At 46.0% G+C, this 24,418-nt stretch overlaps 1 protein-coding gene across 8 annotated transcripts in view; it reads right to left on the bottom strand.

Moving 5' to 3' along the window:
• Positions 1-24,418, bottom strand: part of MVB12B (multivesicular body subunit 12B) — a 53,167-nt gene that overhangs the window by 14,988 nt on the left and 13,761 nt on the right. For all 8 annotated transcript variants that reach the window (XR_001558730.2, XM_085520860.1, XM_015879485.2 and 5 more), the window contains 3 exons: positions 23,589-23,718; positions 23,078-23,197; positions 12,187-12,284 (listed from right to left, as the gene is read on the bottom strand). Coding sequence is in view for 7 of the 8 variants with exons in the window: in XM_085520860.1 (XP_085376986.1) it covers positions 12,187-12,284; positions 23,078-23,197; positions 23,589-23,718 (348 nt within the window). In the remaining variant the exon portion in view is untranslated. The remainder of the gene's footprint in view (positions 1-12,186; positions 12,285-23,077; positions 23,198-23,588; positions 23,719-24,418) is intronic.

Here is a 24,418-nt window from a genome sequence, read left to right on the forward strand (position 1 = left end):
AAGCTCCATCCCAGCACCCAACGCACTGCGCCATCACTGCACAAGGCACCAAACCCAACCTGTTATTTATGCAAATAATTAATTACTCTTGAATCCAACTAGCAGTTTGTCATGACACATTAATGACTTGATAGACTTCTATGAACTAGTGAACACAGGACAGCGGAGCGCTTTTATCGTCATTTAATTTAAAAACGATCCTGTGTGAAATTATCTAGTTGTGAGTGATGGAAGCATAAAGAACAGACTCAGCAAAGCTTCTTTTGGATCACTGCTTTATTAATGGTAACGTCAGGGAAATGAAAAATGCTAACATTGTCATATTTAGCTCCTGGGTGCAGATGAATAGCTGTGGTGCTGCTCAGTGCACACTGCGGCAGTGCCAGTTCCTCACACTGCAGCCATGGGACACAGCCACAGCGCTCCAGCCCCCTCCTCACATCCTCCCCATGTGCTTCTGTAGCTCTGGCTGCCTTCACTGCAGTTTCTGCATGGTCTTTTACACTTGAATTTTCACTTGCTGACCTTAAAAATGTTTAAATAACTCCGGGCTCGTCTCCAGCTCCGACTGCAGCCCAGGGGAACAGCCCCAGCACGAGGCTCCTTGGGCCACAGCGCAGCCAGGAGCTGCCCAGAGCTCCCCAGAAGGGACAGGCTGGGCCTCACTGCAGAGAGGTGTCCTGGCAATGGAAACGGACACAGCTTTTCTGTTCATCGTGAATGACATTGATTCAAAAAACAGACCTGGAATAAATTTTCATTTTTGCTAATTTGATTGTCAGCCTTGATTTTCTCTATTTCCTGCATAACTCACGACACAACACAATTAGTTCTGTATTGCTAGATCAAGCCCCGAAAACACTCCTGGCTTTGATTATTTTCTCTCTTTAAATAACATGAAGGTTAAGCACTGCATGGTAATAGCTAATGGTACCTGGGTGCTGCGGCTGCCCCACACTGCCAGCATGGAGCGACTTCAAACAAGCTCTTCAGATTGCGAGTGTTTGGGAGCTCTTGATTTTATTATTTTTTAATAAAATGTCTCCTTTGAAGTCTCTGCAACATACTGAACTTCAAAGCTCACACCTAAGCACGTGCTGCTCCCAAGCAACAGTCCTTAATTAATTAGAGCAGAGCTGATACAGCGTGGGGCGCTCACACAGCTCTGAGCAGTGCAGCGGGGCCGTGCTCTGAAGGAAACACAGACACTGCTCCATCACCTCCAGCTCTGACTGAAGGCAGCAGAACCTGTGGGGCCGTCACCTTGCACCGCCTGCAGCAGGCTGACAGCAATGCCAGCGTGCACAGCTCAGGCTGGGGTCAGCAGTTGCCAAAAGCATCTGAGGAGGCACCCACAATGGCTGCAGTGTTCCCCGGCCATGGCTGTAAATTTCCCCCTCTTGATGAGAGAAACATCCTGCTTGGGGCAGGCTGCTTCCTCCAGCGCTCATGTTCTTGGTACCTCAGCCATTTGCAGTACTGCAGGCTGGGACCAGGGCACAGTAAAGGAACGCTGCCTTTTGTTAGGGGGTCTGGCCCTGCAAGCGCTTATTCCCCTTACCTGACATACAAATGGCTTTTTGTAAAAAAAAATAAAGAGGGGAGGCGCTGCTACTGCAGGAGGCACCAGCCCGGCACCCAGCACCATGTGTGAGCGGTGCTGTACAAGGTACTGTCCAGCTGCCAGCAGCTACAGCGCAGCCGAGCCAGGGCTGGGTGGACAGTAGTGCCATGTAGCTGGCCTGGACCTCACCTCCTGATGTAATTCAGTTTTTAAGTGCTCAGAGCCATTAGTGGAGCCACATATTTCTATCAGTTAAATTTCATTTGCATATGCAAATTATATCTAAATACACTGCACCATTAATATGATCACTAATTACATAATAATAGTCACCGATCTCCACACAGATCAAACTTACAGTTTTGTAGCTATTAAGGAAATTGTGCTTTGTAATTAAGATAATCCTCATTTCCAGATGCTAATTAACTATATAATAATTAGCTTCTTTTGCTAATGCAAATTAAGTATTTTCATCCTTACCGGTAAAAGAGTTGCTTATCACTTAAAAAAAGAGACAACCTAGAAATAATCCCTCCTCCTCTTTAAAGGTGAAAAGGTAACTCTATTTTTATCAGCCTCATGCGAATGCAAATTAGCGCTGATTAATCAAGTCACAGATAAACGCGCCCATCTCATAGCATGGACGGACACGGGCAGCTCCCTCCCACCCTCCATGGAGCGCCTGACGCAGCCCACTGCAGTGCATCAGCTGCCCCTGAGTGCCCCAGCCCTGTGCTGTGATGGGACAGCCGTGCTCAGCGCCACGATCAGGGCCACATCCATGCCCTGTGCAGGCCCCAGCCCAGCCCCAGCCATAGGGCTCTGCCTGCTGGCAGCATGCGGCTGGCAGCCAGCGGGACTTTGGCAGGATTCAGTGGCGGCTGCAACGCATTCATCATCTGCTAAACCAATCCGCCAGCTCCGCACCACCATTTGTCATTAATTATGCTAATCAGCAAACCATTACTCTCTGATGACACCGCGGCACTTATTAGCTAGTTATGGCTTCTCAAAAGCGCGGCTTATTGTGCATGCGAGTGCTGAGCATACATTAGCCTACAGGGAAGAAATGTCCAATTACGAAAAGAAGAAATTTGCTATTATCTCCTCCTAACAAACCAATTTAGTAATTAGAAAAGTCTCTGAACTCAGAAGGATTCTTTAAAAAGAGCCAAGTGATGGAACTGGAGAATTTTGTTTGCAATAACTTGCAGAGCTGGAACTAAAGCAACAATACGGGAATGAACAGTTAGTATTAAATGCAGTTATAATTCCTGCACCAACCTGAAACGATCAGAACTGTGGGCTGTATGAATCATGGCCATGCCTGGCTCAATCCTTAAAAGCCCTCACTTGCTGCACTACACACACAGACCCGTGGTACCTCCCAGCCCCACTGCCCACAGCAGCACAGCCCTGGGGGCAACTGCAGCCCCGCAAGGCGGCTGTGCCACAGGGCCCCAGGCCACGTTGTTTTGTCACTGTGAGAGCAATGCTCCCAGTTTTAGAAGCTTAATATGTGTTAAGAGCTCATTAATATCATCAGAGTAAATGGGCCTATTAAAACATCTTTAAGCAATATCTGAACATAAATCTCCCTAAACTATATTTAATGACTGTACTTAAGATACATTATAAGCGAGTCTTAATGAGACATTAGATAGCATTTTGGAGATTAAAATTAGAGAATCCATATAAAGTCTGTCCACTTAATGTAGCCTTAAGCTACACTGATGAAAAGCATTACTACCAAATTATTACTTCATTAGAACAAATATTTTCTAATCATTCCTGATTTATGCCATTACTTGCTTCCCTATATATTATTTGTACATATATAAAAGTATACACAAACAATCTTCTTGTTCTGCAGGAGATGAGAGAAATCCTGAGATTTCTAATGGCCAAGTTAATTACTTGTCTTTATTCTACTGAGTTAAAAATAAGCACTCTTTGCAGAAGTCCATTTGCTGTATCCCCACTTTTCTAGCTTAATCATAGAATCGCAGAACGATAGAACTGCTCAGGTTGGAAAAGACCTTGAAGATCATTGATTCCAACCACAGTCTCACCACCCTACCCTAACAGCCCTCTGCTAAATCATGTCCCCGAGTATCACATCCAGACGGTTTTTAAACATATCCACAGATGGTGATTCAACCATCTCCCTGGGCAGCCCATTCCAGTGCTCTGCAACCCTTTCTGTAAAGAAGTTTGTCCTGATATCCAACCTAAACTTCCCCTGGTGCAACTTGAGGCCATTTCCCCTTGTCCTGTCACCAATGAGAAGAAACCAACCCCTCTCCGCTGCAACCACCTTTCAGATACTGGAAGAGAGCAATAAGGTCTCAGCCTCCTTTTCCCCAGACCTGTTTAGTTCCTTCAGTCGCTAACAGAAGATTTTAATTCCATTCACCACAAGGTTGTGTCTTCACCAGTGGCTGCTCTGCGAGAAGCAGCAGCAGGATGGGATGCCCCAGGCTGGGTCTGCACCTTGGCCCTCCACCGAGGCCTGCAGCACACCAGGGGTGGGAGCAGCCTCAGATGGGGACAGCGCGGCACTGGGATGGCTCTGATACAGAGATGGGCCCAATACAGGGACTTCAAAATGACGCCACCGAGATCCATCTCTGGATGATGGGGACACACCTCCTGGCACAGCACACTGCGCCTGCAGCCATCCCTGTGAGAGTCCTCCTGTGTCACAGGGAATCAGCAGCAACGAGGCTATTTTTATTTGTTCTGCCCCAGTCTTCTATCCAAAGGAGAGAACATCTCACTGTAACAATTCTGCTTTTTTAAGGGTGCAAATTAAGCATTCTTCATAAATAACAGCCTGGTTTTCTGCACTAGAACTCCTTTTTATTAGCAGCATGGTAACGAACAATGAGCGATGTGTTCTATTATTCTTTGTCAAATCACAAAATGCTACATTAGAATAACTCTGCTGGTCAATGTAATATAGTAGATTAAATTCAACTTCTGTGCGAAAACCACTGTAAAACAGCATGATAAGAAAGCTATAAAAAATTTAATTTTACTCCAAACTCCATCAGAAAAAAAAAAAATGGTGTGAAAAGTAATTTTGCATAATCAGTACACGCCATCTGGAACAATTAACCGATTTCTATAGAACTATGAGGATCAGTCATATCTGCTTATTAAAGATCAGAAATTATACAAGTAATAAATCCTTGAAAAAACTAAGCGTACTCCCGCCTGTCAACGCTATTTTAACTTCAAATACTGAGGAACGCCTGATAAGGCTGAAAAGAAGAGATTAATATATGCAAATTACATCCAGCATTTAAAATCCCCAACAACTGTCTCCGGTTTTCTGTCCCTTATTGCTGCCTTTATGTTTTATTCATACACCAACTCACCTGTCACTTCGTAAGCTATAATATTATGGGGGTATTATTAAACAGCATAAAGCCGTGCTTTAATTGGAAAGCTTCATTGCATTTTCCAATTATTTGGAGTAAATTAAAAGCAGATGCACATAGTTTAATAAGGAGTCTAATATCAGTTCCGGGAAATCAAAATTCATTGTCATTACTGTGCTGCGATAGTTTTGCAAACTATACTCGATTTCAGAGGTTCTGAAAAGAAAATCTGTCGGTGCAATCTGTTAATTGTCATTCGGTTAATAACTGTTTAAATATCCAAACCACAGAGCAGTTTCCTATTTAAAAAAATGGAACTACAGCACTCAGCAAAGCAAAACAAACACGGCGCAGCGCCCAGAGGTGGCACTCCACAGAAAGCACTGTGAGCTGTGCTGTGCAGCCGCGGGGTACCTGCATCACCACGGGACCCCAGCAGCACCAGCACTGCCATCCTGCATCACCACGGGACCCCAGCAGCACCAGCACTGCCATCCTGCATCACCACGGGACCCCAGCAGCCTTGCTGGGACCAGGCGCATGGCCCCAGTGTGCAGTGGATCCCAGGACAGTAGAAAACGAAGGCGCAGCACTTCCTGCAGTGGGCAGTAATGGCATACGGGCATGGAAGAGAGCAGTGCCACAGCTGACACCTCCTGCATTTGTACCACTATACAAACATTGGACTGGGGAAGACAAAGGATGCGGCCCAGGTCCTGTCCCACCACAATGGGCACAGCTGAGCTGAGCCCACCACAAACACTGCTCTGAATCCCATTAAACACAGCATTAAACACCACCATCTCCCTGCCTGGAAGACGCAGCTGCAGCACTTCACATCAGCCTTCAGTCTCCCTGCACGGCTGGTTATTAATAGAGCTTTTTGTGTTTTGATGATTATCCAGCACTCTAAGTCCAGAGACTGGAAATTGCAGGGCAGGAGAATGGGCTGACTTTAATCCCAGCCTAGAAAAAGGAGTTTCAGAGCAGGATAAAGCCTGTGTCACAACTTGTCTGCTTTTGGACCGTTCTGATTAAAATTCAGTGCCATAAAAATAAATTTAGTTCTGCTTTGATTCTTAAGAAGTGTGACGAACACACACACGGCAATCTGGATCAACAGCAAAGCGCAGCACAGGGCCTCCCCTCTGCAGAGCAGAGCTGGGCGTACCAAAGCGCTCCAACATAGGAGGGGATTGCAGAGCCACCAGAAACTACACAGGAAGATGAAGATAAAAGCAATTCTTGTGCAGTGAACCAAAAAATACCATCTCTCTTTTTTTCAAAATTACCTGTTTTAATAAAGCAGACACACTGTGCCAAGCGAACCATTTAATTATCTGCAAAAATGATGAAGGAAAACAATAGTTTGCAAAAATAAATGACTAACCTCTGATTAAAACGTCTGTCCTCATTACATCCAGATAAAAGATATAGTATCTTTTAGAAGAAAATGCAAGCTGAAGAGAAGTAAGTGGCAGCTGTAGCACAGATAACCTGATATTTTGCAATGAGAAAGAAGCTGACACATGGGCACAGAAATGTAACACAGTCTTTAGCTTTTCTCCCACTTCTTAATCTAGAAAGACCACCCTTCCTTACTTTTCCTCTACGTGCCACATGGATGCTCTGGAGCTGGGCTGCTTGGGTGTGCGTTGGTGGGCACAATTTGGACAGCAGAACCGGGTCCTGCTGTAAGAGATGGAGCTCAGAAAGTACTGAAGGAATCATGCTGCATAAAAGCAACACGCAAAGTAAATCCTGCAAAGAAATCTACCTATAAAAAATGACAAGTCCTCTTGCTAAGGTCACTGTTATCCAATACAGGAAAGTAACTTTCTTTCCCTCCAGGAATCCACTGGCTTTCATGTTTTTCCAGCTCATTATCAGCAGTTCCCATTCTCTGCTGCCTCCAAGCTCTGCATTACACATCCATGCCAGCACAGCGCATTCCCAAATCTTCCATGTGTTGCAGAGGCTGGGCTGCCCACTCCCAACAGCTCCATGATGCAGTCCTGCCCCTTGCACTGCTCAGCTCCTCCTCCAGGAGCCACACACGAGGGGCTGCAGTAGTGACAGGGCTAGAAATCACAAAGCAACGGGTTATTTGAAACACTACACTAACAGGCAGCAAAGTATGCTCTGTTTGTGGTTGTTTTTTTTTTTTTCTTCTTCTTTTTTTTTTTTTTTTCCAGTGCAGCTTTCATATTTAAATGCTCAAAATAAATGGAACCTGGTCACATCCAAGGGTAGCAGATCACCTTGTTATCTCCGGGTGATGCCAGAGCAGCAACCTGCAGAGGCAGAGGGTGACGTGATGGAAGTCGGGTTCCTGCCCAGAAGGTGACAGCTGGAGCAGCATTTGGACATTTGTGCACTTGTTTCAAGCACAAGATTGGTCAAAGAGGCTCTAATTATTTCACACGCATTCTGACGGGACTGCACAGAAGTACCTGATGCAGTTCATGCAATGCAATTTCTGTCTTGACAGTCTGAAAGCATCAGACTCCAGAAGGTACAGACTTTGTGTATGAGGCAGTCAGAATGACCGTGCGCTTTGCAGCAGTACCCACAGACACCCACCTGCAGCAGGACTCAGGAGCTGGCTGCAGAAAGCATCACGGCACAGCCGAGGCACTACCAGCGGTGTGCAGGGCACATACAGTGCCAGCAGGGGCCTCATTCTCCTGTGAGCAGGGAACGGCACAGTGGGAGGCAGTGAGAGGCACAGTGCCAGACGGAACCCATGGCTGAGCAGGTCGAAACCTCATTCAGCAATCTCAGCAACTAGTATCCAACAACGTCCTGCCACGTGCTCCAAAAGGAATGTTAAGGCCTTGTACCACCCCTAATTCTTTTCTCGAGATGGCAACTTGGTCACATACGACCAGCTTGCAGGTCAGAGCAACTCCAGCAAAACCAAGCCTGGTGCAGTGCGGGAAGCTGGGAACTGCGGTCACAGCCTGCCCTGCCTGCAGGCCTGCACTGCTGACCCCGACACACAGCACTGGCAGCACTTGCAGTGCAATACCCACCACCACCAGGCTTTGCTTGCTGGCACTCACACAGCACAGCACTTCCTGCAGGTGAGACTCTCAAGGCAGTGGCATCCAGCCCTGACGCACTGTTATTAACTTCAGAGAGCTGCAGTGGCATTAAGGACCATCCAATTAGCAAGGCTTGCAAGAATATTCACACTGCTTCATCTCTTGGTTTCTGAAAGGGTTAAAGCTGATTATTAGCATATAATTTACAGGTCCTTTCTCCCAGGAAAGAAATAATGCACAGTAAATGCCACATTCATTTTAATAATACATGTTACAGTCTGTGCCCAACATCTGCACAAAGGTAAAGCAGACAGATTTTTTTGACGTGTCCCACTCTGCCATCCAAACACAGCCTTTTTGTTTCTTAAGTGACGGAAGGTTTAATCAAGAAAGCAGGCAATTCATCAATCGGAACAAGGCTGCTCGCACCGCCCTGACAGCGCACACATGGTTCTGTACAGAAGAAACCTGGCCACCTGTCAGCAGCACCTCTTACATCAGGATATACAAATACACCAAGCGATCAATCCTCCAGCTCTTCCCATTCATTTCTTTGTTTTCTTATTATATTTTTCTTTATGTTAGATGTTGCCCTCATTTTCTGCAGGGATAGATGGGAGACAAGGCAAGCTATGGCTGTTTATATACTATCATAAAAATTTATATACCCTTAAAGTGACTTATTTCCCTTCTATTTGAGTACCGTTATTATAAATAATTTTTTACTTCATTCAGGAATTTTCCCTATGTGTTAACATCGGTGGCTGCCTGCAAAGTGCTCCCTTCTCCCACCGTCCTTGTGGCTCCAATAAGGCAGAGCAGTACGCAGCTGGATGATGCCACAGCCTGAAATGAAGGCAGTATGTACTCACAACAACATCTTAATTAAGCTGAAGGCCATGAAGAAAGTCTGACCAGTGAAATATCGAGCAGTGCCTTCAATAGGACTGCCTGGTGCAGGATATTCTTCTTCCAGCTGCTGCCCATTGGAACATGCATATTACACCTGTCAGCCCTCAGCACCGCACTCCTTGTAGCACCACGATCCCAGCAGCATCAGGTCTATTGCAGCTCCCCCTGCAGCAGTTCTGCTGAGTTCCTCCCCATTCACAGAATCACAGAATCACCAAGGTTGGAAAAGATCTACAAGATCATCCAGTCCAACCATCCACCCATCACCAATAGATCTCACTAAACCATGTCTCTCAGCACAACGTCCAAATGTTCCTTGAACACCTCCAGGGTTGGTGACTCCACCACCTCCCTGGGCAGCCCATTCCACTGCCTGACCGCTCTTTCAGAGCAGCAGTATTTCCTAACATCCAGCCTGAACCTCCCCTGGTGCAGCTTGAAGCCATTCCCTCTGGTCCTGTCACCTGTTACATGAGAGAAGAGGCCGACCCACAGCTCCCACAACCTCCCTTCAGGTAGTTATAGAGAGCAATAAGGTCACCTCTGAGCCTCCAGTGTCACGTGCTGGGACAGCCCTGGGTGGCTCAGGACAATGCTGAGCCCACAGCACAGACCTTCAGCACATCTACAGCTCTTTCTCTAAATATCCTATCTCCTTCGCACCACAATTCAGACCAAGGCCACACCAAAACTAGGAGATAAGAGGCTGCCCATAATGGCTTTTGTTTCCCTCAGCCAGAACCAGAAGCCTTCCATTTTGCCAGGAGCTGAGAGAGGGAGCCAGCAGCTCAAGCGCACATCAGCAAGGCCTGCTTCCCACCCCCCCCACCTCCCTGCACCACTGGGACCCCTCCCCAAACCCCAGCCTGGAAGCACTCAGGGCAGCAGTGCAGAAGCGCTCATAAATTTCCTGTTGCCATGACACTGCAGTGAGACACCAACACTGCAGCACAGATAAAAGGGACTGGCTGAGAACTGCTCCAACATAACAGGAAACTTCTGAATGGTTCCCACCACGTGCCTTGGGGTTAATTTGCCTCGGGAAGGTTTAAGTATGCAGATGGAATTATCCCAGCATCTCAACACAGCTGCTGACAAGGCTGCAGTGGTCAGGAGGTGAGCAAGAAGATCCCTGCCAACACAAAGGATGTTTCCAAGAAGATCCCTGCCAACACAAAGGATGTTTCATATGACAAAAGCATTTCTTCAGAATTGCCCCACAGCTACAATAGCCATTACATCACCATTACATCACCATTACATCACCATTACATCACAGTACACACAACAACTTGTGTAACATGCCCAGCAGTTTGGAAGAACAAACCCCGCCATACACTCTGAGTAAAATATGTTTGTGCAAATGCAGAGGGCTGATGCCATGCCTAGTTTTCCATTTTATGCTTTGCCTATAAGTATCTTGTAAAACATTCCAGATATTGGTTGTTTTTCCAGGCTGCTCATGCTGCAAGCAGAGGCAGTCCCAAAAGCAGGGTCATGCCCAGTAACACTCGAGCGGAACCACTGCTTCCACCAGTGCCTTTGATGCTGCATCAGAAGAGAAAACACATCTCTGCCATCCTCTGTGCAGGATGGCCTCGTGAGCACAAGAACAGAACATGCTTTCCCTTACATTTCTAAATCTATTAGTGCAGGAAAGTAACAAGAAAAACGAGTACTGACAAGAATTATGCCACTCTTATATTCCGTCTATTTAGGAACTTGAAGCTGCAGTTTTAGTCAGAGATTACCTCTTAAATAACCCTTTGATTATGGTACATGAATTAGTGCCATGTTCCCATGTAAGAAGTGTCACTCACTATTAATGGAAAGGACCTGTGAAAGGAACATTTTTGCCACCACCTCTTCTATGTTCGTACACAAGCAGCACTTATTGTACAGCCCACCAAATCCTCTGCTGCTGCTTCTGGGTTTCCAAGCTGTTCTGAGAATCCGCTCCAGTCAGGTGAAGGGAGCTCACTTTCATTAGGTTTTGACATAGTCAGGTCTAAAGCAAATATTTTTCTTCCCTTGCAAAAATGTTGTAACAAAGAGAAAACTGCTAGTAAGTGTGTTTCTACTGCAGCTATCACAATATTTGTTCAGGTGTAGCAGCACTCAAAAATAATTAATTTTAAGGAAAGATCTCCTGCACTGCTTAGCTGAATTAGAGTACAGGATAGCCCCAATAAGAGGACGGGCAGGTGAAATGTACTTCTGTGCAACAGCTGTATGGAACACTCCTCTTTAGTCTGCAGAACCAAAAGTGCTTTTGCTGTGCTTTTTTAATGGCTTCCAGAGTGCAGAGCTCTCAACACTTGCAAGAGTGAGAGACTCTGAAGTGCAGCTCTGTAGAGCATCCCTGCCTCCTTGTGCTGGGCCCCAGAAGCATGCTGCATTCCTTCTCAGCATTCTCATCTCCCAAGAAATCATGCACTTCAAGGCAGGACCTTTACAGAAGAGAAGTGCTGTCAGGGACAGCTCAAAAGGGGACCCCAGCTCCCACCATGTAGTCCTGAAGCACAGTAAAAAATTACCTATACACACATGGGCAAAGGTTTGGGCTTGAGCCTCAGTGCTCCATTTAAACACACATCTTCCCTACAAACTATGTAAAAATAAAAACTAGCAAAAATATTCATAGGCAGTTCCACACCAGCATCTGGAAGCTATCACCAGCTCCAGCATTAGCATACCAGCCCAGATTAGCACATGGAGTGTGTCACAGCAAGGGAGCACATAGTTCTTAAAAGTAAAGTAGAACAACCTGTATCCTAATTTCATCTAAGCTTCATCTCCACATCTGATTTCAAATTTGCCCTAACATCACTTGTTTTTAACAAATATATTCACAAAGCAAAGAACTGTGTGCATGAAAACTTGTCCTTGCAATGCAGGATGAGCCTCCCAGGCTGTGTGCTGACATGTTTGACACAACTCACCAGTGAAGATCATTAAAAAGCTGAAAAGCAAGGTTTGTGCCAGTGCTGCTTTCACCAGATCTCTCATCTGAAGCCACCTTGGGCAGCTGTATCTCTCCCTGAGGGCTGCCATTTCCTCAGCAGTCAGTAACGCTCACTACTAACAACACTTCCAGCCAGGTGTTTTGTGGTCCCTCTGCATTCCTGGTGCTCAGTGCTTAAATGGCACCTGCACAGATCTGGGGGTGCATTTCACAGACAACACTCACCTGCCATTCACGCAAACAAGCCTGCTTTAACTTGGTTAACCTTCTGGTTACTGAGAAGAAGAGAAACCACGGCGTGTGCCAGCTTACCTGATATGGCGTACAGGTTTGAGTGCTGGTGCTCCAAGTCCAGGCGGCTGCTGTGACTTTTGCCTCGGAAGCTCGCAGGAAGCGTCAGTGAGATATGCCTGAGGAAGAGAAAGGGAAACAAGGTCATTGTAGAGCAGACAATGCCCCCATTGGTTGGGGTGACTTCCAGGGTGCCCCAGGTGGGCTGCCTGCTCCCTGCCTGTCCACAGAGCAGCCAAATGCTCCCCATCACCTTCGCTGCAGGTGTCTGCAACTCCAACTCGTACTTTTCTAATGCTGATCTCAGCTCCACGTGAATTTTTATAAAACATTATCATTAATCTTCTGGATCACATTGCCACGTGAAACGATAGCACTCATAGCAGAGTTCAGTCTGACACAAATGCAAAGGCAGTGGCCAACACTTCACCCAGCAGAGCTGCCTACCTGCAGAGTGCCCAGTACTGCCCACTGTCAGGGAACCCCACGCTCTGTGCTGCAGCTGTAGGAGCCCTGGATATTGTCCAGGAGGAACTTGACCCATGTTCTCAGTCAGCAGGTTTTATCTCTTGAGCAAATCATGTGGAAACCATTTGCCTTACTCAGAAGGTAGATTTTGCAAAGAACCACATATTTTTAGATCTTGATACTGCTGATGGTGAACAGCATGGACAAAATAACAAAAAGCAAAAATCAGTCTGAATTTGCTGTTCTTCCCAGAGCTATTTCTAACAACAACGATGGTGTGAAAATATTTTCCAATTTGGCTAACAGTGTTCTGTTAAAGCAGAACCAGTCCGGGGCTCTGCCAGCAGAGGCAGTTTGTCATGGACACACTATAAACCAGAGTAGTGCTGCCTGCGGGCACTGCAGGCCCCTCATTTGTTCAGGGCTTTTGTTCCTTTCGTTTTTCTTTTAATAGCTGTATCCAAAAACACTTTCTGAGGCATCACAACAGCCAACAGAAAGATCTTCTGCAATTCTCCGGCTGGTACTGAGGATGGTTTTTGTCATACCTAAACATAGCAGTAGGAAACACTCAAACCGTAAGCAAAGCAGATCTATTTGAAAAAGGTCCATTTCTAAGCAGAGTATCTTAGAAGTTCACTCCAGCACCTGCTGCAAGAGGCTCCACCCTTCTGGATGTGCAGCTCCTGTTGGCCAACCAGCACCAAGCACTGAGCCCAGCGCTGCTGCTGGCCCAGATCCACATGCAGCACCATCAGCACTGTGAGCACTGTGTGGGTGCTCAGCCCGCAAAGCCCCGCTCTGATCTGAGGCAGCACTGCTGTGTTTCCCTGGCTGTGCTGTGTGGGGCTATGGCCATGGTCATGGCCAAGAGACAGAGGTAAGAACTGCTGCAATGAGATTGGTTCTCTCCCTCTTCTTTAAAAGCACGATATTGTAGGGAAAGAACAGGAAACAAAGTCTGATTTACTTCAAATTAATGCAAACTTTGGCCAAGATCGATATAACTTATACCCAGCAAGTTGATTGCATAATGCATTTTCCTTACATATTGTGAAAGCCAGATCATTTTGCATTGTAGAAGACAAAAAAAAAAAAAAAAAAAGAAAGAAAAAAGAGAGGCTGCCACTGAAAAGCAAGAAAATCCCAATTACAGAGTCCCCAAGTTCCTAAACACATATTGTGAAAGTATGTGCAGCTCTGCGGCATATGGCAAATCAATTACTAGTTTAAATTTTAAAACAAAAACGTGGTAAATGTGTTGCAGAAATAATCAAGAACAACGGTTTGGTTTAGATTACAGCGGCCACTAGAGTTTTGAATACAATTAATCATCATTCCGGGCAATGGGAAGCCATATTGACACTTATTCCTAATTTGAATATTTAATTAGAGTGAAGTTCTTCATCAAATTATCACAGAACTGGGAGGAAAGCCTGAAAGATTTAAGCAATTACTGCTTTAACCCCTCACCAGCTGCTCACCTGCGAGCACAAGATCCTCTCCCCAGTGCTGCAGGCCCAGAACACACTCAAGCCACACAGGGCCAGAACCACCAGCACCATGGCTGCCCCTGTGTACTGCAGGGCTTTGCCTATCCTGCTCCTTTGTCAGAGCAAACCTTCCTCAGATCTCCATCTCAGCACTAAGGGATGTTCCAATGAACTAACAGAAGGCTGAGCCCAGAGCAGGGCTGTGTGCTGCAGGGTGCCTGGGATGCTCCCGGAGCCCCAGCCCCCTCCTGCCCCCCACAACTGGCCCTTCATGTGCTGTGTGCGTCCATATAAGAAAACCCTTTTTAATGAGAAGCAATATCGTTATGAACTCTCTAGAGCCATAATTAGAGCAAACTAATTGAAGTTGTGTTTTGACACACTTTCCAAATTCACGGGTGCTGCATGACATATTCACAGCACTACTGCTGCACAGCCATGGTGACAGCAGAATCATTAGGCTAATAACGCTTATTTGCATTCTTATCATGCCAGCAGCACGCCGTTAAATACTGCTTCACCAGTGCTCGCTCACTGAGAAAGTTTCCACTGAAAGATATTAACAGTAATTATGAGTACTTCAGTGGAATCTCTAATGTCAAGGAACGGCAACTCACGTGAACTGTCCTAGTGCCAATTATTTTCCGTTTTGGACTATCGAACAAGTGATTTCTGCCCTCCCTTTGCACTGCAGCAGGGGGAACAGAGCTGCTGTCCCACAGCAGCTGGAGGGGGAGGAGAGGAGGGCAGGCAGCGCCCACTGCAGGAATGCACGCTGCTCCTGCACAGGTTAAGAGGGATTAAAAATGCGTGTTCTTCCCAATAGGTTATAATTTCCAGGTAATTTAAGAAGAAACACCACCACAATTCAGGCCAGGTTAGATTTAACTGCTCTCTTAACTTTCTGTTTTTCTTTTAGTTTTTAAACCACTAGAAAGTGTCTATGTGCAGCAGCACCAGAAGCAGCACACGATGAGAGGCTCTTTGGATGCAAGCGGAGTAGGTCCGAGGTCTGCACACATCATGGCCCTTTTTTAATGTTTCTAGAGAGAAACACATAAAACAGGTCCAGGAATGGCCAACAGCTCCAAACCAGCGATCAGGGATTGTCTGCACGAAGGTGATGAACTGCTTTTGAAGTTAGGGAGAAAGTACTCATAAAAAGTAACATAAGAGCATGAGGGGAAATTCCAGATATCAAAGGATGCTTCATAATTCATATAAAAATATCAACAACACGTAGCAAAAGAACAATGGCAGGCATTTGGTCTCCAACTGGATGTGATGAAGGCAGCAGAGGGATCAGGCAGTGGCTTGGAAGCTAACCCACATTGGCACATACAGAGCACACACTGCAGCCCCAGGCCCAGATCTGCACTGCATTCTGTTCCAGGCAAACCTGAGAATGGTGCTGCAGGTCCTGCAAAGTTCCACGGGAATACCCCAAAATAAAGAGCTGATCTTCCCTAATTGATGGATTACACAAAAAACAGAGGACAGAAAGATTAAGTACATTCAAAGCTGGAGAAGGACAAAAACATACCTACAAGAAATTAATGTTGGGCAACACTTCTCAAGAAACACAATCCCACTCGAAAGCCTTGCCTATGGGTAGAAGGAAAGCCTGCTTGCAAGCGCGGGCTCAGAGGCCATCTGCACCATTGCTCACTCGAGCAGAATGGATTTTCCAAACCATGGCTTACAAAAAGCACCAGAACAGACACCTATGGCTCTGGCTGTGTCCAGAACCCCATCTACAGCATTTCTTCACAGCCCTTAACTTTTACTGTGCTCAGGCCCTACACTGCCAGAACACCTACCTCATACCCCAAAGAACTGCAGTGAAAAACAAAACGGTGCGGCAGGAACCACCTCGGGTAATGGACTCCATTCCAGACAATCTATTCTAATCGTGTAAACCAAATATTTAAATACTTTCTAAAACCTTGCTGACCCTTCGCCTAAAACAAGCACCATATGGGCTTTGCAAGCATTTCATCTCATTCCAAACTACTTAAATATCCTGTTTTCCAAAAATCAATGAGAGCTGGTGGAGCCAGATTAAAATTTTATAAAAGTCCGAAAGCGTGAGAGAAATGAAAAAGGGAGTGAGCCATTCTTTCCACTTTCACATTCAACCTCTTCATTTTCTCGGCGGTGAGGAGGCCCATCCTGCACCCTGCCCAAGGCAGCACACTGCATGTCTGCACCCCGGGACTGCCAGAACCACAGCCCTGGTGCTGCTCAGAGCTGCACCACGACCTGCAGACTGACAGCCAGGACGTATGGCTGGATGTGAATGAAGTTCCTGCAGCTCCTTTGTATGGAGATTAACTCAGGTCAGAGAATATAAGCAACCAGGATGGAACAGCTGCCAAACAATGGAAAAAGACCAACAAGTTTAATTTACGCTGCTTGAAAGTCAGATCTGTGCAGCACAGGTTTCCTGGGCTAGGACTTTAAATTCCACCAAATTAATCAGAGTGGAGCCTGGGGCCGTGCCAAGCTGAGTCCCAAACTGCCCCACACCACCAGCATGCAGCCCCGCACCAAGCAAATACCCCTGTAAAGACTCATCTGGGAAGAACACATTGTCAGCACTTTGCCAGTAATAAATAATGACAGTCCAAACACTTTACTAAAAGCAATAAACTCGAAAAGTGTTTTGGAAAATGGTGAAAGTGATTGATTTAAAGAAGGAAATATCTGAACACAACCACATGCACTGCGGGGTGAAAGCACAGATTACAAATCAACAGTGGCAGAGATCATATTAAATAGGAAACAACATACAAGTTTTAGGGAAAAAAAGTGCTCGGTTCCCCCATAGGGCTTATTTAACTGAGAACATAGCTTCTTTGAATGAATACTTTTGGTTCGTATTTAATGACCTTACTCTACACCCTAAAGAAAACAAGCCTCCAGGAATATTACTATATTAGGAGCAGAGTTCTATAAAGAAAAATGATTCTAAGGATATTGAAGCCACTTTTGAAGCTGCTTCACCCAGAGCACTCCCCCAAATTTTTCAATGCATCCTCAAAATCAGCTAAATCAATCAAACATTTCCCAGCTACAGAAAACGTCCTTCTTGCTCAAGTGCTGCAAAGGAATCCTGTGCCTGGAAACCACTCATATTGTTTAAACATTTTTTCCTAATCATCATTTTCTGCCACTAAAATGTACTGGACTGCAACCAATTTTTGCACATCTTCATACAGCTGAGTTGGATGCGAGCCATACAGTCAGTGTAGTTTCATAGCAAATTCCTTATGGGAAGTAGACTCTGGATCAATGTATGCCAGTGCTGCTCACCCAGCCAAACAAGGAACCAGGTCTGGACTCACTTCTGCCTTCAAGTCTGCTTTTCACTGCAGCTATGGCTGTGGAAGACGCCTCCTCCAAGGTTCAATTGAACGCCTGTCTCATTGCTTTCTATCTGCAACCTGCAATGCCATTCCTGGTCTCTAACAGGGTAAATAATTTAAAAACAAGAATATTTGGCTGCATTTCATGATTCAAGTGATCTAAGCATTCAAGTCAAAGAATATATTTTATTAATTGCAAATTAGTTTTAATCAGAAGAACTCTAGAGTACAACTTATCAGAAAAATGTATCTCATAGAATCACCAAAGTTGGAAAAGCCCTACGAGATCATCCAGTCCAACCATCCACCCATCACCAATAGATCTCACTAAACCATGTCCCTCAGCACAACGTCCAAATGTTCCTTGAATGCCTCAAGGGTTGGTGTCTCCACTACCTCCCTGGGCAGGCCACTCCACTGCCTGAACACTCAGAGCAGCAGTATTTCCTAACATCCAGACTGAACCTCCCCTGGTGCAGCTTGAAGCCATTCCCTCTTGTCCTATCACCTGTTACACAAGAGGCCAACCTACAACTCATTACAACCTCCCTTCAGGTAGTTATAGAGAGCAATGAGGTCTCTCCTGAGCCTCCTTTTCTCCAGACTGAACAATCCCAGATCCCTGAGCTGCCCCTCATAAGCCCTGTGCTCCAGACCCCTCACCAGCTTTGTTGCCCTTTGAACACACTCCAGGGCCTCGAAGTCTTTTCATTGAGGGGCCCAAAACCGGACACAGCTCTCGAGGTGTGGCCTCACCAGAGCTGAGTACAGGGGACAATCACTGCCCTGTTCCTGCTGGCTGCCCTTTCTGATGCAAGCCTGGATGCCATTGGCCTTCTTGATCACCTGGGCACGCTGCTGGCTCATGTTCAGCCAAGCATCAATCAATACCCCCAGGTCCATTTTTTCTACGCAGTCTTCCAGCCACTCTGCCCCAAGCCTGTAGCATCGCCTGGGGTTGTTTTGGCCAAAGTGCAGGACATGGCATTTGGTCTTGTTGAACCTCATCCCGTTGGCTTCAGCCCAGCTCTCCAGCCTGCCCAGATCCCTCTGTAGGGCCTCGCTACCCCCAGGCAGATCCACACTTCCAGCCAACTTGGTGTCATCTACAAACTTACTTGATGCCCTCTCATCCAGGTCATCAATAAAGATGCTGAAAAGGACAGGCCCCAACACCAACCCCTGGAGGACACCACTTGTGACCGGCCACCAGTTGGACTGAACTCCATTCATCACCACTCTCTGGGCCCAGCCCTCCAGCCAGTTCCTTACCCAGCCAAGGGTGTGCCTGTCCAAGCCACGGGCTACCAGCTTCTTTAGACTTCGTAAAGGGACTACACTGACAGAGCTCTCTCAGGCAGGTTTCTGAATGGCTTCCAGTCAAATCAAAGCCATTAATCCCAAAGGGCTCTGTATGCGGCAGTGTTTCATTCAAATGAGGGTCTGGAGGTAGACTCCAGCTCCCAGGCTGCCAGTGGGGGCTGTCCTTGCTCAATGGCAGCTTCCTGAAGTCCTGGTGTGCTCCTCACTGGAACAGGCAAGCGGTGAAACCTCAGAACCTCCTCCAGAGCATTTCCAAGAAAACTGTTCCAAATGCCTTCAAGAGAAGATTAACACAGCTACTTCTCAATATTATTGTTGCTACTTACAAACCAAGGAAAGCAGAGGCTTTCTTTCCTGCAGTTCCCCCACTGCACAGAGCGGGGCTGGTGTGCCACTAAGCCAGGGTACATGGCTGCTTTATTAGCTGCCACCTCTTGCACATCATCATCTGCAGCAGGCAGCCACACGCTGATCGCTTTTCCAAGCCCACAGGACAAAGTTCAAATGCCATTAATAAATCAACTTGAAAACCTGGCTTCTCTGCTTGTTCATGGAGGTTTTGGGCCCCAACAGCAGCTACAGCAGCTGCCCAGCCCCTCACTGCAGGCTCACCCTGCAGGCCAAGAGCAGCTCAGGCCCCGCCATGGCCACATGGCACAAAGACACCAGCCCGCTGCAGGTGACAGCCCCACACACGGCGTGACAGAGTGGCTCCTGGGGTCAGGGACTATTGATATTTTCAAAACCTGACATCAACAAGTAAAAGTTGTGACTGAATCCCAGTCTCTCCAAGAGGAAGATTGAACGCCTGTGACACATCATCTGCAATCAGAGTGCTCCATTTCCCAAAGTATCTGTCACAGATTGATAACATCCACACACAAAGTTAAGTGCAATTATGTCTGTCACTGCAAAGCACCCTTCAGCAGCGCTGACTGACACCTGCTCACAGCTGACAAACGGCCGCAGCCCGGTGGTGGTGGTGCTCTGTAGATCCCAAAGGGCCGCACACATCGCAGGAGCTGCAGCTGACATGGGAGTCGTGGGGCAAAATGAGCGGAGGTCAGCACTGGGCTCTCAGCTGATCCGGCTGCAGGTGGACCAGAGAAGAAAGGAACACTGCATGGCAGCCCTCTGCCAGCCCAGGCAGAGCCCACGCCAGAGAAGGTCTGAGCACTGAGGCACTGCTTATGTGCTGCTGACGCGCATTCCTGCAGGTCCCCAATATACACACTGCAGTCACTGACTTGCAGACTGGTTGAAACAGAAGCATGACAAGGGCCAGGTGAATGGCCTGTTACTGGCACCTCTTCCTGTGGGAGCACTACCCACTGTACCTAAAATGCAGCCACATGCAGAACTGGCATTACTAGTATTTGGGGCCACATGCATCACAGTGCAAGGAACTGAGGGCACTTGCACTGCATACTCACTGGTGACTCAAGTCAACAGGAACAGCTCTTTAGCAGCAACTTTCCAGGATAGGAGTCTGCGAAGGCATTTCTCCAGGCTGCCATTAATGCCAAGGGGCTGTCAGAGGATTTGGACAGATAAGGCAGTAAAGGAACTTGATGCCTCTCAGAAAAGTACAGCGTGCCATCCTTGCTGGCATGTGCTACTGCAGCCATTAGAGACCACTGAGACAGATGCCTGCAGTATGGAACTCCAAGAAGTGGCCAGAAAATAACATATGCAGTCCAGCAAGAATACCAAACAAAGCCTTCCCTTGTGCAGCTCTAATGTGAGCCATAACCCCTTGGCACAGAAAGGAAGCAGTGTTCTGCCAAACAGCAAGCTGCAGAGGTCAAACCTCTGACACAGAACAAAGCTCTGATGAGCCTCCACTGATGGCCATCAGTAACCTGCATCAAGGTCCAGCAAAGAAAACATGGCTGGTATAAAAACTAAAACCTCCCACTGTGAGGAGCTCACCCCAGCAGACATGTTTGCTGTGCAGAAGCTCAGTGTTGTGTTTTTCATGTTTAGTTTCTACATGTTTAGTTTATACTTGGAGTTAACAATTGCTCAGAAGGACCCAAGCACGACATCTTGATTTAAAGTTGTTTTATAAAGCTAGCCAGCAACTGAAGAGAACAGCATAAATACCTGACCAGCCTAACAGCCAGATCTCCACAGAGCTCCATTCTGTACTGCTCACCAGTTTGGTCTTAGCACTCACAGTAGCAGAGCAACTCGCAGTAGCTGCTACCGTCAGATTTCATCCACACAGAATAAAATGGCAAACTGGCTACAGCTGTAATCTCATCTCTCTATGGTGATGTAAAAATAAGAGGTTACTTGTGACTACAGTCTTCCACAAACGTTAAACTTGAGTAACTTACTACATTGCTGATATAGTATTAGAAAAGGCTTCTTGAGTAGCATGCGTTTCCCATAATAATGAAATATTGCCAGGTTGTACCCTTATATATATTTCTATTTCTTAAAAAAATATATTGAATAATAAATAATCAGAGTAAAAAGCAGACATGAAAGATGCTTCGAATGATCAGGCTGGTGGTGTAACAGTTATCTCTAAATCACACGGTGGGCATGAGAGCAGAGCTGGCGACAGACAGGTGGTTTTTACTAGGAGGCATTAATGTAACATTCAATTATTCCAGTGCATACTGGCTGTTTTAACTCAGCCAAATTAGAATACATTTTATATTGACTATTTTGACATTTGCTTTATTTGGCAAGTAAAACAAAACCGATCCAATTTCCTTGCAGCCATTGTAAACCATAAACTGTACAACAAGAGGTTATAAAATATATAAGCCTTGTAAACACTTCTTTTCAGACTGTTGCTGATGCTCTGAGCTCTAATTTTGGCCCTGTTCCCAATAGCTCTGAAGCTGTTCTGCAGCCTTCCCTGCTTGGCTATAAAGTGACCCTTCCACATTTAGTGATTAAGGACTGCCATTGACATTCTCTCTCTATGACAATTTTTCTTTTTACTGTGAAAATCTGCCTGGGCAGGAATTTTCTGCAAACAGAAAATGAAGAGCTGTGTTCTAAAACCAGGACATCATCTGATCTTGCAAGGCCCTCACCAGCACAGAGCTTATGGCCAGGGGAGTTTCAAAGCAATGCAACAACTCCTGGTGAGAAAGGCAAATGGTTCCAGAAGCCTGATGACTTTTCACCTCTTCTGCCTCCATTTCCACTCAAGAAACAAGGCAGCACCTCTGCTTGCACAGCACCTGGCAAGGAAGGACAGCAAGCAGGGGGCCGAGGCATGTCTGGTGACTGAGCAAATCTCATGGTGAAAAAAAGCACCCAAACTCTTTGGAGAAGTCAAAGAGATGCCATAAGACAGCAGACAAGTTAGGGGTGCAGTTGAGGGCTCTAATACACACACCTGCTTTATAAATATACTCAATAGGTTTTTCAATTCAAAGCAGTTTAAAAGCATCGTTCTCTGGAATGATTGTGACCTTTGTATACAACTTCCCTGGAATTACTCTTTGTTGTCTCCTTTGATGTTTTAGCCAAATACTTAATAAAATACTAAAAAACTAATGCAAAAATGCGTATTTTGTTCTACTAAGCAAAAAAACAAAGGGACCTGCAATGGCTGGGGCAGCAGTTCAGTGCTACCAGACTCACCAGTAGAAGCCTATCTTAAATGACTGTGCTTTCACATCAAATCCAGGAATATAAATCGCTCAGTTTAACATCTGTCTAGGTTGGTTTGTTGCTTAACAACATTGCTTTCTCCAGAGAAATGCAGCAAGTAAGCTGTCATTATAGGACTACTATTATACGTTAAGTATACTTGTGCATGCATTTGTACACAATCAGATTCCATATAACAGAGAAAATAACCTGGACAGACACCATGCCAGTGTCTGCCCAAAACTGCTGCTCTTGTCATTCACTGCAAAGTGAACGGTCTGCTCTGCCTACACAGTGTCAGCTGAAAATCTGAAGCACAGTGGATGGGTCCAATAAACAACAAAAAGAAGGGCTACTATTTCAAAGTATGAATGGGCTCATTTTGAAGAACAAGCAGAACTTGCCTCCCTATCCACTAATGATTATATGCATACTTTTGCCAAGGAAACAAATCAGCTTGACTACAGGGTTCTGGCCTACCCTCCAGGGTAACTCACATGTACACTGAAACTAGAAAACATACCATACAGTTTTTCATTCTGAGGTGGTGCCCCTGGTCTTGATTCTACCATGCAAAGCTTTTCATAACAATATGCTACGTTGCACAATGCAGAAAGTGCTGGAAAGCAGAAAACTCACTTTGGCAGGTTGGGAGCTGGTGTTGGAGATGAAGCTTGGGAAGGAGCAGCAGGCTGTGAAGGTTCATGGTTGCGGGGAACTCTGCCCATCCGGTACCAAATGCCCATGTTGTTCAACTCCCTGGGTAGTCAAGACAGAAGACATCAATCTTGGATACGTGCACAACTATCAAAGCACAGACAAATTTCATAAACATCTCTGCTAGTAAGAACTAGTTTTATTGAAGAAATAAAAGAATCACCAAGGCTGGAAAAGACCTACAAGGTCATCCAGTCCAACCATCCACCTGCCACCAACAGTTCTCACTAAACGATGTCCCCCAGTAGAATGTCTAAACATTCCTTGAACACCTCCAGGTTAACTAGTTTCCACATCACAGTCAGTAACACTTGTAATCACACAGACCCTTCCAGTTCTTATGAACACCCACGTAGTAATTACAGGAAGACAAGACATTCAGCCTTGCTACAACTGAAACTATGGGATCATCTTCAGGAGTAGTGCTACTTACCCTATGAACGTGTACTGAGGAGGGGCTTGCTTAGATCTCCCCAGGATTCGGATATCACAGATGGCTGCCTCTGTAGAATCTCGAGGGATAAATTTAATGCACAGCCGCTTCTTTCTGAAAGCTACTTCTTCTGCAAAAACAATCCAAGACAGAGGGGCTTTTTGTGCTGTTTTTTTTTTTCTTCTTATGCAAGATCAGGGTATAAATGTTATTTATTGTCTCTCCAGATATTAGACAGATAATCATGGCAGGAAATTGAGCCAAAAAAACCCAGATATATGTCAGCAAACCAGACAGTACAGTGCCATTTGATGACTGAGGAAATTTTCTATCAGGAACTCTCTGTATACTGCTTAAGATTCATTACTGGGCACTGTTATAACCCAACACTTCCTACTCCCCTACGCAGAGAAGACAAGACCTCATATATATGATAGCACAATGCACAGAGAAAAGAAGTGGCAAGTGTTTTTTATATCCTCCTATTCCAAGGCTAGGCTACATGGGAGTCTGATCCACTGGGTGGGAAGCAGCTCATCGCAGGGGGCTGGAACTGGGTGATCTTTATGGTCCTTTCCAACCAGAGCCATTCTATGATACAATTCTCACATTCAGCTCCTCTTTCTAAGGGGCATTTGACTCAGCGGACTTGGTATCTGCTGAAGCAACCAGGCAGTTTGTTCTGCCAAGTGCTCCCAGACAGCCAATCAAACTGCACTGAGGAACAGCAGAAAACATGCTGCCATGTAGAGTAGCTAGTAATAAACCTCACCTGTCCAACTCTCACACATTTTAAGCGCTAACAACCTGTCCTGACTCTGTCAGTTAGC

The sequence above is a fragment of the Coturnix japonica genome, chromosome 21 (genome assembly GCF_054131305.1).
Source record: "Coturnix japonica strain WE chromosome 21, WE-NBRP24, whole genome shotgun sequence".
Taxonomy (NCBI): domain Eukaryota; kingdom Metazoa; phylum Chordata; class Aves; order Galliformes; family Phasianidae; genus Coturnix; species Coturnix japonica.